A 17,572-nucleotide genomic window follows, 5' to 3' on the forward strand; every position below is an offset into this window, starting at 1 on the left:
TGGCTTATAAGCGCACCTCAACTTGCAGTCAGCCAGATAAAAGCCCAACACTTTTCATAGAGCAACTTTCACAGAATATATACTTAGAGTGTGTCTCCCTGTTCTTCCTGTAACATACCAAATTAAATAATTATCAGTTTTATCTACATTTCATGAATCAGAATATTTTCATATTTTTCCTCTGAGCCTAAAACATGCCAATTTCAGCACAGTCCTTGGGCACTACTCAGTTACAGCAGGCTTTTACAGTGTCCTCGCACAGTGGGCTCCATTATTTGTTCTGTTAGTATTATAATGGTTTTACTTCAGTAATTCTCACTTAATCTAGAGAAATGTTGCTGTGTGGCATAAAACCTGATAGTTACTGCTAGTATCTTTAACAAAGATAACATTTACAGAGAATAATACAGACATTTGATCCTATATGTTTCTACAGATAAAATCCTTCACTCTTTCTGCAATGATCTGTAAAAGCAGGGCATTGATGGGCACCACGTCTAAATTTTTAAGACAAGACTGCCCTCTACCGCTCAGAAGACAGTAAAACTATGAAGGATCATCCTTACCTTTAGAAAGTCTTGCCATAACCAAGAAGAGCTTCTCTAGCCCACTGATGCTTTAAAAAACCTTTGTGGCATCACGATCTTGGAACTGTTCCCTCATTCACAAGCAAACTGCTGCGTGAACACCGCGGGGCTCCGCAGTGGCAGTGAGTGCAGAGCAACAATTCCACAGCGAGATGCTGCCAAGCACAGGAGGAAGATCATTTACACACCCCGTCCTCTGAAATTCATGCAAAACTCCCTTGAATACGGGGCTGGTATTGGCCCACATGTACAGTTTGCTTGCCCTTTGCTGCACATAGGCCTGTTTTCTCCCTTAGCTGGTGCTCCGTGCCTTCCAGAATCCCATGAAAAGATACTTATTGCTCAACTGTTTAACACTCTCAAATGTTCTGAAAATTGCTTACCAGTAATAAGCCCGTAAATCCAAAGCATATAATGGAATGGGAAGACACGCTAAGCCAGCAACAGGGCTGGGTCAAAATCACTCCTGTAATCAACAGAATTGCACTAGAAAAACTGGCCATACGTGAATTTGACCCTGTTCCCTGTAAATCAAGATTTCAATAATATCATAGAAACTAAGCAACAAGACACACACTGAAGAATTATTTTGTTAGCTCTTTCATCAGAGCATATGAAGAGGGAACAATGGAAACGGACTATAATTATACCCTGGTCTTACATTAAATCAATGCCGCTGAGGTTTTCAATGCCCCCACACCAAGAACTACAAGGGCAGAATTTCAAAGGAAAGTTTGGGCAACAGAACTAAAAGTCTGTGTTTGGTTTTTGAAACTGACATTTGCAACCTTATTACAGAAAGCAGATTTATATAGAAGTGTGATTGTATACATATATATATTTGCTCTTCTCTTAAGAATTCCTACTGTTTGACTTCTAACATCCACTGAGCTTAACTGACATTTAGAGAAACGCTCCCATTGACTCTGAGATCTTATTCTCGAGTGCTAGTAACCAATAAACTGAGTGCTAGTAACCAATGATTATGTGCAAGTATGAGCTGTTTTCCTTGTATGTGTTCTTTTGTACTAACTAATCAATACTGACATTCTTCTGCCAATCCACAAAGTTGTGTGGTCCACCCGTAATTCTCTGCAGCCAGTTCCGTTCTGGCTGCCCTGACTGGTTACGCTCAGCACACCTTGTAACTTCAATAGTGCTCTTTTCAAGAACACTAGGAGGATCCAAAATAAGACAGCTCTGAGACTCATCAATGACCTGTCTCCATTCTGAAAACTAACCATTAACTCGTACTTTATGTGTCCTGCCCTGAACGCAGTTACTGATATCTGAGAGGATTTGCCCATTAATCAACCCCCCATGGCACTTCAGTACCACAGCCCTAACTAAAGCTTTCAAGTACAGCTGCACTGGGGCAACTGAACAGGTTTCATTCATGTTCCTTGATTCTTCCCAAGAACTGTTACCAGTGCTTTGAGGCCTGATTTCCCTCTATAAAACCCGAGTTTACTCTTTGCCATCATATCTTGTTTTCCCAAATGCCTATTCTACATTTATTACAGCTTTGACCAACTTATATGGCAGTCAGGCCCACGTGAATCTCTTGGATCCATGATAGCAAGGCTGCTGCTAAAAACTGCCTTAGTATTTGTCGCCTTCCATCCCACTGATCTCAATTCCATTTCAAGAAGGCAGCAGCAGCATACCTGAGCAGTTTGGTGAACTCATTACGAGATGCCTTTCAAATTCTTGAATGAAGAGCTTCTACTTCTAATAATTTATTGCTCATTTCCATTGTGGTTTTTTAAACCTCTTCTACCGACACTATAATTTGAGGCAGTTCCCCTGAGACACTTTGAATAAAGAAAGACTCAAGTCTTGGAAGATCCCTAAGCTACTCAGCAAAGAACACTGAATCAAATAATTCATCTGGTCTTCAACTTTGACCTTATCTTCACTAAGAATTCCTCTTACACCACTGTCAATAGGCCATAAAAATTCCCTGGCAAGTTCTCCTGCTTCCAATGTGACTGGAAAAAGCATATTCATAGTTTTTGCATCTTCAGGGAGTTTGCTCCTCAAAATCATTTTAGCTGTCTTACTATCACCTTACATTTAACTTGGAGCTTTTATTTCCTTCATCTGACAGCATCTTTGACTGATGTCTGGTAACTTCCAACAGTATCTCTTCTGCATTCTACTGCTTAAGTTACCCAGCTTTTTTCTTTGGGTTATTTTGGTTCTTAAATATTTCCTGTGATACAACTGCAGACTCCATGAGACCTGCACCACAGCACCCGGAAGATGACACCTCCAGCTAAATTTTGCTGCGTTTTCCTACACTGTGCTCCACCCAGCTGCTGATCAAACCTACTTAAAAGCTTGAGTTGCACTGAAATCCAACCTCACACTGAGGGGAAGTACTAAATACGTTCCAAGTGAATCATGAATTACTGTGTGCAGGATTCAAGTTTTTAAAAATCCAAGTAGAGAATTGCAAAATCTAGCTCCCAAAATGTTTACTATTGAGCTAATATCAACGCTGTCATACGCACAGCTGGAGATGGAACTTCAGACAGGCTGGACAAAGTGCTCAAGTGATGCATTTTGCTTAGGGATATTATGATTGCATTTGGAGCCGGGATGATTCTCTCTGAAGTGCAATGAGCAGACACCCAGCAAAATAAATGACATACCTGCTGGCAGCATGTAGGTGTAATTCATCCAGTCATTTTCCTTCCATTGCACAAACTTCTGGCATATATGGCACTTTGATCTCTCTGCCATCACCACCCAGCTTCATTTCATGATCACTGCCATCCTTTTGTCTGTTCACAGCTTTTGACAACACTATGGAGATGGCTCAGTGAAATTTATTAGCGTGTGTTACACAGGAGATACGATAAGGCACTTTGATAGTCCTATTGCTCATAGATTCCCAGATACAAAAGTAAGGTTTGGAAGCCATATGAGAATTCTCATGCATCTTACTGCATCAGCCACGCAGTCTAGGTCATTTCTGGTCAAACTCTGATTTTTTATTAACTGAAGAAATTTCCTAAACCACATGGAGAACATTTCTGAGTAATTTTTTTAATTAATTAAGATGAGAAAATAATCATACTTATCATAATCATGCTTAAAAAAGCATTTCAAAGCCTCAAAACTAAAATGCCTTTATATTATTCTTTGCCCCAAATTACATTTTTATTTTTGGACCCATTCCAGTAACATCCTCAGGGCAAACCCTTCTTTGCAACATGCAGTTTAAGGAAACAAAGTAAGATAAATGACTACAGAGCTAAGAAAGGAGAGAATCTGCAGACTGTGCACCCAAGGCTCTAACTTCCCTCACCTACAGCCACTGTGCCTATCCGCAGACACAAACAGCAAGAGACAAGGTTATATAGTTCAGCCGCTGAGCATACAGTTGCCCAGCCATGGCACTGTCTTCAACCATGTCTCCCCTTCATTCCTCTGCCCTCCCAGAAAGAGTCCCTTGAAATCAGATTTTACAGTTTGCAAGAGGTAACTCGTTACTACTGTACTTTTCCACTCTGAATTGCATTTGGTAGCTTAGAACCCTTACTCAGGCTGAAAATTCGGGTCTATGAATGTTTAAGCATCTCATAAATCACTCCACTCTCACAGAGTGGAGTTAATTTTCACTACAGCTCCCTGAAAAACAACAACAATTAAAAAGTAAAACTGAGCAAAAGAAAGTAAATATGTACATTTATTCAGTGCTATGCTGCGATAATATTTCCTACTAGCATGTTACAAAAAAAAAAAAAAAGTTTCACCACGCCAAAACCTTCAAAAACTTTCCTGACTATCCATGTTCAAACATAATTTAAGCATAAGCCCATTTATTAAATATTTGGGTTGGTTCCTTCATTACAGTTCATGAAATTATTTCACAGACACTTACTCAAAACTTCACATCCTGCTGTTTTCACAATGAGTAAAGCAATAATTCAGCTGTCTGTTTGGGACTTCATATCTTCTCTACTGCAAAAACCTGTGCTGTCATAGCCCAAATATTTAATATCATTGAAAAGACAATGTCTGGAATAGCAAGCCAGAAACACACAAGAGCCCTAGCCTCAGGCTTGCCATTCTAGCTTTCTTATGAGCCATTTGGGAAATGCAGTCAAAAAGAACAAATTCATCCATATACAATATTTTCTGTTTCATCCTCATTACCATAAAGGAAATGTCAATTTTAAAAGTTCACATTTACATTACCTGAATCAGCGATAAAAAGGAGCGAATCATCTATAAACCAGATAAAAGAAGAAATAAGAATTTCTAGGAAGAATCTGAAGTTTGTATAAACCAGAAGTCACCAAATGTGACCTGAAATGTGGTCTCAGCTGAAGACTTGGCCTTCATTCACACCTTTGTTCTTCCCTACAGTCACTGCTGTGTCCTGTTTAGATCATTCTTTGGAAACTTCACATTCATCAAAACCACAAATGCAGAAAAAAAAAGGATAAAAATTCAAATCATTGTGCTTGCAAACTGAGTCTCCACCCTCCAAAGGTTTTACAGTAATTGTTGTTAGATAAGAAGGGATTAGATTTGAAGGGTAATAAAAAACAAGTAGGCCCCATCTTGAACAAAAATCTACATGGCCACATATAACTTGGAACAAAAAAAATACTCCCATGTCAAACCAACAATAGATGCTCAGCGGGCAACACCGTATTTGTTGCAAATTTGACTTTATGCCTTGTAAAACCAGTAACTGCACATGCAAGCGTGCTGCAGCACACAGAGTGGTATAGGGATCCACGAGTGACTTGCTTCGGAGCAGTAAGATAAAATCATCACAGCCTCCTCTGCTGTATTGTTGCCTATAAATGCTGTTATTACTCGTCTTCTGGTAGGGCTCATATATTCAAACACTAATCAAACCACACTGTTATAATCTGAATTAAAATTATTTTTAGGTTTTATGCAATTGAACAGGCAATTTCAATGTGAAACACAAAGTGAATCATCCAGTGGGGAAGATCTTGCTTTTAAATAATCACTTCTCTTACAATAAATTCTTCAAGGTTGTAAACAGACACTGCAGGAAGAAGTGATAGAAACTGAAATTTTTCCTTTTTTTTTTTTTTAAATTATGGAAGCTTTCTTTACCACAGTTGGTACAATTTTTATGTATTTAATACAAACTATAAAAAAAAAAAAAAAAAAGAGAGAACTGCAGTAAAAGAAGGGCAGAACCAAAATACACACCACTTCGCACCAACTGCACAGGATGGACAATCCTCTACTCCAAACAACACTAGAACCTTTCTGGATCTCTACAAGACTTCACATTTCATTCCAGAATAAACGGATTTGCCACAAAGACTGCAAGTAAAAATATCCTGATCCCAGTGACACTTATGGCATTTGTCTCAACAAAAGCAAGGGCTGCAGCCTGCCTAGAAAAGCAGAAGATACCTCCACTCGCAGTGTGCAGTAACCATCAGAAAGCTGTGGAGAATAGTATTTTATTTACCTGTGCCTTCAGCAGTTACCCTACGACACTGTTCTTTATCACCAGCTTCAGAGCCAAGTCTCAGCTCTGGTTTTAATTCAACAGACAAGCAGGATTTATAGGGCTAGACAGAGCTTAACCCCCTCTGTCTTTCTTTTAGCTCCTAGCTCCATGGTACTACCCTGGCAAAATACCCTATAAATCCAGTTCTATGGCCACAGCAGCACACCACACCATACTCACAAGAGAGGCACTTCCCAAGCCAACAACTGCTCTCAGTCGGCAGGGCATCTTTGCTCAGAGCTCCAGGAGCAATCAGGGGGCTGCAGCCTCACCGACAGACGAGGGCCCGTCAAGGAGCCCCGTGTTCCCTGCCAGCTGGCTGCCACAGAGCTATCTGGGTTGTGATGGAAAGCAGCGAGAAACCGCAGGCACATGCAGAAAAAAAAAAAAAGTTCCCTCAAAAAATTGTGAGTAGGAGGGTAGTTGCTCAATATTTTGAAATAACATATCTTGCAGAGTATCTGCCTTCAGCAAACATGTTGGCTTGGAGCCAGTCACCACCGGACAATCACCATTCAGATGTATTTCTATCAGTAAGTATTTTGTTGGCACAGTTTTAGAAGAAAATCCTAACAAAACATAGTCAAGCATAGCTAGAGAACTAAGTAATGATGTGGAAAACATACAGAATCCCCCAAAATTGTGCTCGCAATTCTAAATTTTCTCGTGTCTTTAAGTTAGGACTGTTTCTCCAAACATTGCACAATTTTATCTCGTGTTATAAGAATTTTCCTTTTATTTCCTCATTGTGAGGTGCAATGCAAAACTTGCAACATAGTGATGCTCAGCTTTCAGCAAACATAACACATAAAATCAAGGAAAAAAAAAAAGATGCTTCAAAATGCTGAAATTGTTCCACCTATTTTTTTTTTTAAACCTCCAAAACCAATACAAAAAATTGAAATGATGCCCCACGGGATCTTCTGGTGATATCACCAGTGGAATGCTCCCAGAGACATGACAGTGCATCTCTTGGAACACTGCCTGTATTAATTACTTCTGCTAAAACACAACTTCCAGAAACACACATGAAACGAGAGGTGACTAACAAGTCTTTGGCACTGCGTGGGGTTGCTTGGAATAATCAGTTTGCGAAGGCCTTACCAATGAAAATTATTTTGATGTTTTGGCCATTTCAGGCCTCATTTCAGCTCTTTGCAGAGAAAGAACACAACTTGTTTGTTAAAGGTTTGTCTTTGAATGTGATACGTGCTAAGACCGTATACACCAAGTTCCCTCACTCCTTTTTTTCCTGACTGTCCCCACAGTTCGTACTAGCTCGCTCCCAGGCTTTTACCTGCAGCACATCAATCATTTATTTTGCCTGGGAAACCTGAGTGCAGAAGAGCAGACAAGAGATAGTGCATTTATAAACCCCTCCAGTGTCCCTGGGGATACGTGCTCATTCCCTGACCCAAGGACAACAAGGCCAGGTCAGGTTTAACCATGTTTCTCTGCCATTCTGAATGTTCACACTTTACCCACACGACAGGCTATAAATTCAGGGCACCATCGCTTTGTCTTTGCTTTGCTTGAAAGTCTTTTGCACAGACTTGAAAGCCAGGTGTCTATTTAAACCAGAGTAATTTCTGAAAGCCAGCTGGCCCTCAGGAGCCTGTTTGCTGAGAAATGAGACATAAAAACAACCTGAAACCCAAACAGACCTGCAGAGAATTGCTTTCACAGCAGTTGTGATGGGGTCCATGAGAAAACTCCCAGCTAACCCACCAGACTTGCCTGGATTTTCATCCACCATTTTCTTACATTACAAATTCTGTATACACATTTTGCTGCCAGACCACAAACCCATCCTATGTCCATGTATTTACAGCCTAGGACACAGGGCTGCTTGGAAAAATTCCACTGACCGATCTACCCCACTGCACATCATTTTTAGTATCTCTGGGAAGGTACTTAATGCTGCAAAGGCACAAGTGTTGTGCCATGTAAGGTAAACATTCTCACAATGATCAAGCAAGCAAACCCCTGAGCAGCCACAAACTTACCGGTCAGATTCTTATCGGTTCTTGTCAAGGTTTTTTCTTCTCAAAATTTAAAGAACATCAGGAACGTATAATGCAATAATGAGACCCTGGGATAATGTAACTCATGTAGACTACAAAAAAACTTGAATTTTTTTCAGGAACTATTGGTATAAATCTTACGTATAGCGCCAACATATAGATAATGCAATACCTGGCACAAGAGATTGATAAATGAATGCGGGCAAACAGAACCACAAAAATATCAGCCTTTACCAACAACTGCCTTACCTTGGTATTTTCCGTGCTTGCAAAGAAAAACTGTTTGAGTGCTACTACATGCCCACTGCATATCTGGTATAGCTCAACATAGGTAAGATAAAATCCCTACTTGAAAATGAGCGAAGACTAAATCCTCCAAGCGCTGTATTTCAGCCTATGCCCAGGACTGTTTTTCTGCACTTTGCACAGACCTCCAGTCCTAGAAACTAGCAGAAATTTCCAGAAGGTAAAGCCTTGATACTGATGAGTTCCTTTTCACATGCCAAAAGGATACTTTTTTGCAGACCAACAGCTGTTAGTCATTCCTATAAAATAATATCACACGAAAGGATGACTTAGATGTTTTAGCACACTATAACTTGATGTTCTGGGAACAGTTTAATATAAAGACACACAAACAAATAGCCTTAACAAGTAGTCGGCTAATAAACATAACAGTTACCATTTACTGCTGCAAAATGCCCAGGGTATTAAGGAATCTCAGGGGATCTCCTCAGGATTTGTTTATAATTTTTCCATCCCACATTTCCCCAGGTTTCACACTTGCATCCTATATGTGTTCAGTTCTACCACAACAGACCCAAGCTCTGTCCCCACATCTTGCAGACTCATTGCCATTCCACCTGTAATTGCCATTTCAGGTTTCATGCAATGCTATGCTGATTTCTACCAAACCCCAAAGAATTCCTCTGATCTTCTCAGAGAACAACCAGGTGCATTAGCACTGTTGCAATTTTTTTTGCATTTATCAGTCTCATGTCACTGCTTTCATATAATCCTCCGAGTTAAAATCTACAATACTTTTCGTAGGAATAGGCAAAAGCAATGGAAAACACGTGGAGAATTTCACACATACCAAAACAGTACAAGTGCTACAAACAGTCTCTAAGGGGAACAGAGTTAAAAATATAGTGAATAGAAGCAAACAACATACCTGTTCCTTCACACAGTCGCCGAGAAGTTAGAATGATGTTTGCAGCTACGGTGGCTGGCTCTTCTCATGTTCCCTCACTTCTAAGGCTGTATTTCTTCTCATTTATCATCTTAGTCAGCAACCTCCACAGCTGCATTGTTTTATTTCTCCATTACGGGCACTAATGCAATTTTTGTACATGTGCTATCAAATTCTCTGTTTCAATGAACGGGTCCTCTACTTGATCCTCTCATCATCCTTTTCTTCGTTCCCTAAACCTTCCCCAAATCCTGCCATATCAAGCGAATTGTTTCTGCAATCCCTCTCTGACAGGTTTCATTAACATTTCATCCAGGCTGTGGAACGAATGTTGCTAATGCAGGACTAAAATCTAACAACTTCACAGCTGGAGGGCTTGCTCTGGCCCTGTTGGGAATCTCACCAAATTCAAACTATTCACGGAGCCTGGACACAGCCTTTCTTTTGCCTATAAACATCATCTTTGAAATACTTCAAGACCAAAGAATCACTATTCACATCTGGCCCCTTCACAGCACAGCTCTCCACATATCTAAGCATAGACTGTAAATGGCTTCAACCCCATTGTCTAAAACAAAATTAATCAATACCAATTTATGCATTTACCTGTTAATGAACAGGCCTGCATTCCTGACTCATTTGCTGAAATGCTGCAAAAACAGGACTGCCAAAACACCTTAAGTGTGGGCAACAGTGAGCTCTTAACATTATCATTTACATACTAGAAAAGTGGAATGTGGCAAGGGCAGGACGTGGACATGACAGTTGCTCCAAATATGAGTCTTTTAGCAGCAGATCTCACAGGATCACTGCAGTTTTCTTTCCTAACAACACACCAGTGAGGTCTGGCCATCCCAAGGCCCTACAGGTCAAACTGCTGCAAGGATATCTGACATCTGGCCCTTAATTAAAAAGGGCAAACACTGCTTCCTTCTAGAAAGCTCTGGAAACCTCCAAGTGGCGATGGACAGAAGGGCCAAGGCCCCTTTTTCCCTCAGAACAGCTTCCCGGGTGGCCAGGGCAGCAACCACATGGAAGCAGAGCCCGTTCCAGCCCATTTTTCTGTCAGAAAACCGACGCTGGACACAACCACAGGGACGAGAACACCTCCCTCACCTCACCCTTCGCGCCCAAGGCTCCCTCTGCCTCACACCACGTCAGCCCCGAGCCCCCTCTTCCCGCCTCCCGACCCCTAGCCAATCAGCTCAGCCCTCCAGGGCCGCCCGCCAATCAGCGCGCTGCTCCTGGCAAGAGAGGCGGAGCCCCGCTGGCAGAAGCGCGGGAAGAGAGAGCCAATGAGGTGCTCGGTGGGTGGGCGGGAAGAGCTCCACAAGGGCGCCGCCATTTTGTGGGCGGGCAGCGCCGCCATTTTGTGGGCGGTGAGGCAGGGGCGGGACGGGGGGGGCAGTGCTGGGGGCGGAGGGCGGGACAGCTGCTGAGGGGCCGGACCCGGGATGAGCCCCTCATTTATCCCCTACCGCAGCCAGCCCAGCGCAATGTAGGCTGGCTTTTGGGACTCACCTGATGACGAGTCTGCTGAAGTGACCGACAGCGGCCCCGGGACAGGGACGTGAGGGGTCTGTTAGTGCAGAAGGGGCCGGGTTCCCTCTCCTGATGTTGCACAAAGTTCCCTTTGAAAACTGTCCGTGAGGACTTGTAACTACTGTTTCACCCTGTTTCGTTCTTAAAGCGCTGTCGAGCATAGTTAACTTCTCGTGGTCCCACAGAAAACGAGTGTCTGGTGGTAAGTTACTTCCCTTCAAGGTACCAAAATGTTCTCTTCTGATTGCTTGTTTTGTTTCCTGACAGGTTGTCTTTGTCTCCCGTCTACTCTTCTAAGCTCCTGGGAGTGTGTTCCCTCCCAGGTAAGGAGCATTCGCTGGATTTGGAGGCGTGTTCAAAGCTGAAGAGGCATAATGCTCTGTACCCCTAAATTCTGCTTTCAGTTTATTTGGCAGAGTGACTTATTTTGCAATTGATGATTGGAATAAATGTTTTAAAATACCAGGGCTAAGTTAGAGGGTATCTTAATGCAGTATGCTCTAGCAGAGTGATAAGATGTCTGTTTTCCACTATCAGTAAGGTTAAAAAGCCAAATATTTTCACTGGTTATAATGAGCAGCAACATAAGTGAAATAAGACTGCTCTAACAAATAATTCCTTTATATCTGCCTTAAATTACAATTACTTGCTGTGCTGACACTTCTGTACCACCTCCCTGAGTATCTGGGTTGCATTATTGTTTGCTTACTATGGCCATAATATAAAATAAACATACAGGTTTTCACTATATTTTTAACTACTCAAACTGTTTTGTAATGAATCTGCTGTGCTCACAAAAGAGATGAGGACAGCTGGTGGTGACAACATGAGGTTTCCCCGCTTCATTTAAAGCAATTACCTAACAATCAAGAACCAAGCCCAAGAAATGCAAGCCTAGCACTGATTCCACACTAGAGATCTAGAAAATAAATGCTGAATAATGTTGGGTTGAATTAGATGACGTCCAGTGCTGATGAGAATCCCTCTAACACTTGAACACTGAGCAAACTTTTATGCTGAAAGCAGCTGCATTGCCATGTTCAGCTGCCTGAGCAGCCTCCAGTCATGGCCCTGCCCATAGAGCTCTTCTGCAGGACTCTGCTCTCCTGTTCTCAGAAAATGTTTCAAGAGAGAAAACAATCTTTTGAGGAAAGGAGACAGACAAGGGACACAGTGCAGATACTTTGAGCAATTACCTCTCACAAACTAAACAATAGCTGTGAGTTTTGTAGGGTAGAGTTCTGTAGGGGTTGCAAAAAAGCCTTAGTAGCATGACTTGAGTTTAAAAAATTGAGGTTGTCATCTGTAGATTATTAAACTAGAAGGATTTTTAGTGTGATTCCCGATGTTACAGAATGGTTCAGAATTTATTTTCCTACTAGACAACATAAAGCTCTGCAGTGATCCCTATCCAGTCCTTTTATTCATTGTTTTGGAAAGTGGATTGGGGTGGAGGAGTGTTTTTACGCATTTTTGCCACGTGTACCTTGATTTTAATATCCCAAGCTTTTCATCTGGAGGATGCATAACAGTTTAAAACCTTGGGCAGATTTTAAAATCCGATTATATGGCAGTGTTAAGCAGATGAAGGTGTTTAAACTGTCTTCTGCACTAGTGATCCACTTGCAAAACTAAGGACTGTCGTTGGCGGTGTGGCTTTGGTGTTTTCTTTGGTGTCCGTTTTCTGTTCTTTGGTTGTAGCAGCCATTTCATAAGTGTCACTTACCTGGGGCCATAATCATCACTCATAATGTGTTTTAGGTTGCACGTTTAAGGATGTTAGAAGGAATCTTCAGCAAGATATTGGTGAGTCTTCTGACCAGTGCAGAAGTGCCTCTCGTTTCCATGGAAGGGGTAAGAGCAACCAGCAGGTAACTGAAAGCACGAGTTCCTCCTTACAGGCCAGAGGCTTGACTTAGCCTGGAGGCTGCTGGCGTTGCTGTTTATCTTACTTGGGCACAAGGATCCAGGCGCTGTGTGTTTGAAACACAGCTTGACTGAGAAGTTGTGGTGCTTTATTTTTCCTCTTACGGTGGATGTTACAATGTCCCTGTACGTGTCCATGATGTTCTCATCTTCCCAGAGAAAAGTGAGATTGTGTAAAAATTTGTGTTAATATTCAGCTGTAAAGGCCAGTGGAGACCAATAGTAAGAAAATTCTGTTGGGACAATTGTAGCTGGAGATGGGATGGAATCGTGTTTAAGCTAGCAGGAGTTAACAGGACTATTTATAGAGTGGTGATCTCTAGTGAGGCTTGTCTCAGGGCTGCCTCTGAGCTGTGGAAATTCCTCTCGTGGATGGGGTACCTGAAGGCAGACGTAGGCAAGACTTGATGGAAGTAAACACCGCTTAAAGCAGAAATGGTAACTTCTGTTGTCTGGACTTTGAAGATTAAAGAAGGGGATCAGTACCAAGAAGCTTATCTGTTCATCCCTAAGCTTGCTAGGCTTTTATTTGCAAGTGTCTGAATCTGTTGGTAGATGAACTAAAGAACTATGGGACACAGGATGGATTTGTGCTTTGTACCACAGGAGAACTCCTAAAATACTGAGTACCAAACCTTACAGACACCTACCAGCAGCACAGGATCTGCGTGCACGGGGACGCTCCTGACATTGCCGAGTGCTGCAGAATTCTGGAGGAGCTCAGGAGCTGGGTATCAGCTGTACAGGGAGAGCTGAGAACTGAAGCAGATGGCAGAGGATAACGTAGCCCCGGGCTGTTTACCAGAGGCTCGGTGGGTTCTAACAGTGCAAAATTCTCCTCAAAATTGCACAAAACTGGTTTAAAGCTGTATCCTACAGCATCTGTAGCTGAGTTTGGGATAGAGCTTTCCTGGATCCATGTTTCTTGAAAGATCCTGCTGCCTGCTCCCCAGGCAGACATCCACTGAGCATCCTGGGCTTCCTGCTGGTGCGTAAGCCTGCTGCTATCATTAGCTCAGGACGGTTTTTGAAGCCTTAATCTGGAGGAGGATTTAAAGCAAACTGAGATTTGTTCCTCTTGATGCCTTTTTCTGCTTTCCTGTGCCCTTGGGACTATTACCAAGAACAAAGGGGAACTTTAAAAATTGCATATTATCTTAAAAAAAAAAAAAAAAAAAAAGAGGGGAAAAAAGACAGCAATAAAGGAAGGTCTGAAGAATAGATGGGAGTTAGCCTTGTAAACAGTAGCAATTCTGACTTCCTTGTACCGCTGATCCTCTTGATTATATTAAGGCAAGACCTGTACCTCACACAGCATGCTGAGGGGGCTCTGGGTGTCGCAGTGTACCACAGCCTGTTACAGCCTAAATCCTCTTCTCTTCCAGCTGTTACAGTGGCCTTGGACACTTGTGTCTCAGTAAGTAGCTGCCTTCCCCTCTTAATTCCTAATTAACAAACCCACTTTGCACCCCCATTCCCAAAAGGCAGCCCTGTCTGAAGGAGCAGCTGCAGCAGACAGGGCCAGTGCCTTCAAACAGGATTTGGTGAAGAGTCTGCTACGTTCATCTGTGAACCCTGGCGTGATGGGGAGTTTTCCTAGAGGGGTGAATGAATTCTGCAGCTGTCCTGCTTGTCTGCTCTTCACCATCACTAATAACTTGTTGATGTCTCGTCCTTAGCCCTGCTTACAGCTTGCTGAGCCATTGCTCCTCTTTCTGGTGTCCCCATTCTCCTCACAGGTTGGACATCTGCTTGATCTTCCTGCCTCGGTTCTCTTACATCTTTCTAACCAGCAGATGTTTGTCTTCTACAAAATGCACGGAGGTGTATTTTTTTTTGTTGGTGGTGTGCTGGGGGCTGGAGCGCCCAACGAGCTTCTTGTTGATGCAGAAGTGGCTCACACCTGGACTGGGTTGTGCTGGGCATCAGCTGGTACAGCCGGCATGGCCGCTGCCACCCAGCAGGCACAGGGGCTGTTGTGACATCCCAGGGCTGCTCCGGTGTGGTTACCAAGTGGAAGGGAGGCAAAACACAGCAGTAACACAACTCTTTAAACAAAAAAAAAGTCAAAAAGTAAATATATAATCCTCTGTAGGCTAGAGCGAGGATCCCAGAAACATGCCTGCAGCAGGCTGCCTCAGTCATCTGTAACTAGATCCACTCAAAGACCAGAGAAGTTGAGTAGAGAGGAGAACATTTAACCGTGTCCTGTTCTGAGGGAGCGCTGATCATCTGCTGCAGTGCTCAGGTGCCCTCTGGCACTCTGTGAGGTAAGCGGTGGCTCTGGGAAGAAAACCTGCAGCACCCCCGCTGGGCCTTCTCTCTGAGAAGCAGCCTCCTGACCCTTCTGCACCCACCTCCTGTTTCCTTGTCAGGATTTCTGTGAGCCCTGCCAGGCCCCGCTTCCTTCCTTGTGACCCAGTGGTAGCACACCCCTTGGTGCTGCTGTCCTGCTCTGAGGGTCACTTTGTAGCCCCCAGCTGCAGCCCCCAGGGACATTGATGCTTGTGGTGCATTTTGACAAAGTTTCAGGAATTTTTCAAGTTACAAGTTATGTTGGGAGCTGGTGCCACAGCGCATGTGTTTTGGGTTGAAGTAGAACTGTGTGATTAACTTTAAAATGTGTGGCTGTAACAACTTGTTTGAATGCTGCCACGTGGTTAAAGGTGATTTCTATTGGCTGTGTTTAATTAGCTCTTATTGTCACTCCTCTGCTCCTCAGACAGACAACAAGAACTGTTTCTTTCCACAGTTTGGAAGCACCAAGAGAATAATTTCCTCAAAATGTGCATTGTTCTTTCCCTCATACTGCTCCCCAATGATCGAACAGAAATCAGGAAAACAAATTATTTTTTAAGGTGGCTTAACAGAAAAGTTGCTGATGGAGATGTTACTTATTTTCTCCCTAATCTTTTGCCTTGTGGAACTCCAAAAAACAAATACCAGACCCACATTTTGATGGTGAAATACCGAGTACTTTGGGTAGTATGTGCTTTTCTGCATGCAGCAGTTCCTTTCACAAGAACCACTCGGGTAAAATCCAGATCTGGGGCTTGCATCCCTGGGTACAGAGAACTTTCACACAGACCAGAAGCCGGATTTCTGCCAGCACGCAGGATCTTTTAAAAAATAAAAGTGCTAAAAACACTTTCTAAACAGCCTTCTCTGAAGGATGCTTTATTTGGCAGGGATCACAGCTCAGCTCTCTGTGCCATATTCTCATAACACTTTTGATTTCCAAACTTTAAAAGGCCTTTTAGTGAGATTATTGAAATTCTCCAGTTCTCACATACTTACGCACAGCACCCAGACAAAGTAAGCCTCTTGCTCCCAGAGTTAGCTGTAAGTTCAGGTTGTCCAGTGGCTCTGCACTAGCAAGTTAACTCCTGTTTTCATATTTGGATTCCTATATTCAGGATTATACTTGCACATCTACTTCAAGAGTGTCTAAAGCCTTATGTTTTGTTTTTACTGGAGAAATCATTTTCTTCTATGCAGCTGGCTGCACTGGGTCGTGCTCTGGGACTCAGCCCCAGGACAGTGCAAGTGTTTGCAGACATTTTGTTTAACGTTTCTAAAGCTGTTCCACGGCTAGCTGTGTTTTTCAAGCTATCAGTTTGAACTCAGTAGATTCTGTGTTGTTTATTCCAGCTGAACTCACCCAAGTACCAAGGGAGTTACAGTCCTTTTTAGAAGGCCACAGGGAGCTGGGGGCTATGAGGCAGCCACTAACTCAGTTCAATAACAAATAAACATACACAAGGAAGGGTTATTTAGCTTTGCTGATGCAGGCTTGAGTCATCTTTACAGCAGTTTCTGAAGGAGCGAAGCAGCAGGAAACAAAGATGATCCAACAGGAACAATATCAATGAATTTCCAAAAAGTCATTCAAAAACTTCTTAGCTAACTGTTCAAAATTAGTGTTACATAAGGAAGATAATGGCGAAAACACAGGAATGAGATAAAACCTGCAACTGTTGCAAAAGTTCAGGGATGATAAAAAGAAAACCTTGCAGTACTAAAGCATAGGGAATGAAGTTTCAATAAAGGCAAAGAAGAAACATAAGAAAAATGATCTTCTATACACAGTAACAAGCTGTCAGGTATCTATTATCACAGGACAGAGACTTGGAAGGTCTCACAGCTGAGATCGAATCCCCCAGCAGTTCATTACAAAAAGGAAACCAGAAGCAGAGAGCAGGAAACTGCCCCTCAAAATCCCCATGGTACCCAAAGCTTGTGTGACGCCAACAGATCTGGTCTCCTCCAGTTTGGAAATGAAAAAGGAAAAAAAGGACAGCCACAAAGCTGCAGAAGGCCCTCCAGCCACTCTGAAAGGTGACACAACAAATGCCTATTTGATCACACCCAGCATAAGATACAAAAGGCAAAATTTTCATTATGTCTCAAAAACAAGAACTTGCAGGCATCAAATGAAATTAACATGTCATTTTTAGTAATTTTTTTTGTTTGTTTTTTAATTTGTTTCTTTGGTGGTTTGGTTTCTTTTTTAAACTTAAAGTCATTCCATTACAGAACTCTCTGACTTTTGGGGCATCTTCATCCTGGGCTATAAAATTGCCCCTAAAGCAACTAAATTAACAGAAAATAATTCAAGGGCTGTTTAAGATGCCAAACCTCCAGCTCAGGACATCTGTAACACGCAGGTTTCTGAACACATTCTCCCACTACCCAGCACATCAGCATTGGACTATATAGATTTCTAAGCCATTCTTACAATCTTCTATTACATCTAACACCTGAGAGACAAAGGGAACAAGTA

At 42.5% G+C, this 17,572-nt stretch overlaps 1 protein-coding gene and 1 long non-coding RNA gene across 17 annotated transcripts in view; one reads left to right on the forward strand and one right to left on the reverse strand.

Annotated features, from left to right (window-relative positions):
- The window catches only part of LOC137856699 (uncharacterized), a 110,566-nt gene extending 104,090 nt beyond the window's left edge, over positions 1-6,476 (reverse strand). For 7 of the 16 annotated variants that reach the window (XR_011096708.1, XR_011096707.1, XR_011096718.1 and 4 more), the window contains exon 1: positions 6,286-6,474. This is a non-coding gene — a long non-coding RNA (uncharacterized lncRNA). Of the gene's footprint in view, positions 1-6,285 lie in introns of all 16 variants that reach the window. The other 9 variants (XR_011096715.1, XR_011096711.1, XR_011096702.1 and 6 more) reach the window with 5 other exon arrangements.
- A 4,051-nt stretch (positions 6,477-10,527) lies between these two features.
- Positions 10,528-16,850, forward strand: CDKN3 (cyclin dependent kinase inhibitor 3). Its single transcript, XM_068683286.1, is given in 5 exon segments — positions 10,528-10,967; positions 11,131-11,186; positions 12,625-12,669; positions 12,765-12,976; positions 13,311-16,850. Coding segments are annotated over 5 exon segments (606 nt in total). The 5' UTR covers positions 10,528-10,935; the 3' UTR covers positions 13,572-16,850.
- Positions 16,851-17,572: the final 722 nt, after the last annotated feature.

The sequence above is a fragment of the Anas acuta genome, chromosome 5 (assembly GCF_963932015.1).
Source record: "Anas acuta chromosome 5, bAnaAcu1.1, whole genome shotgun sequence".
Taxonomy (NCBI): domain Eukaryota; kingdom Metazoa; phylum Chordata; class Aves; order Anseriformes; family Anatidae; genus Anas; species Anas acuta.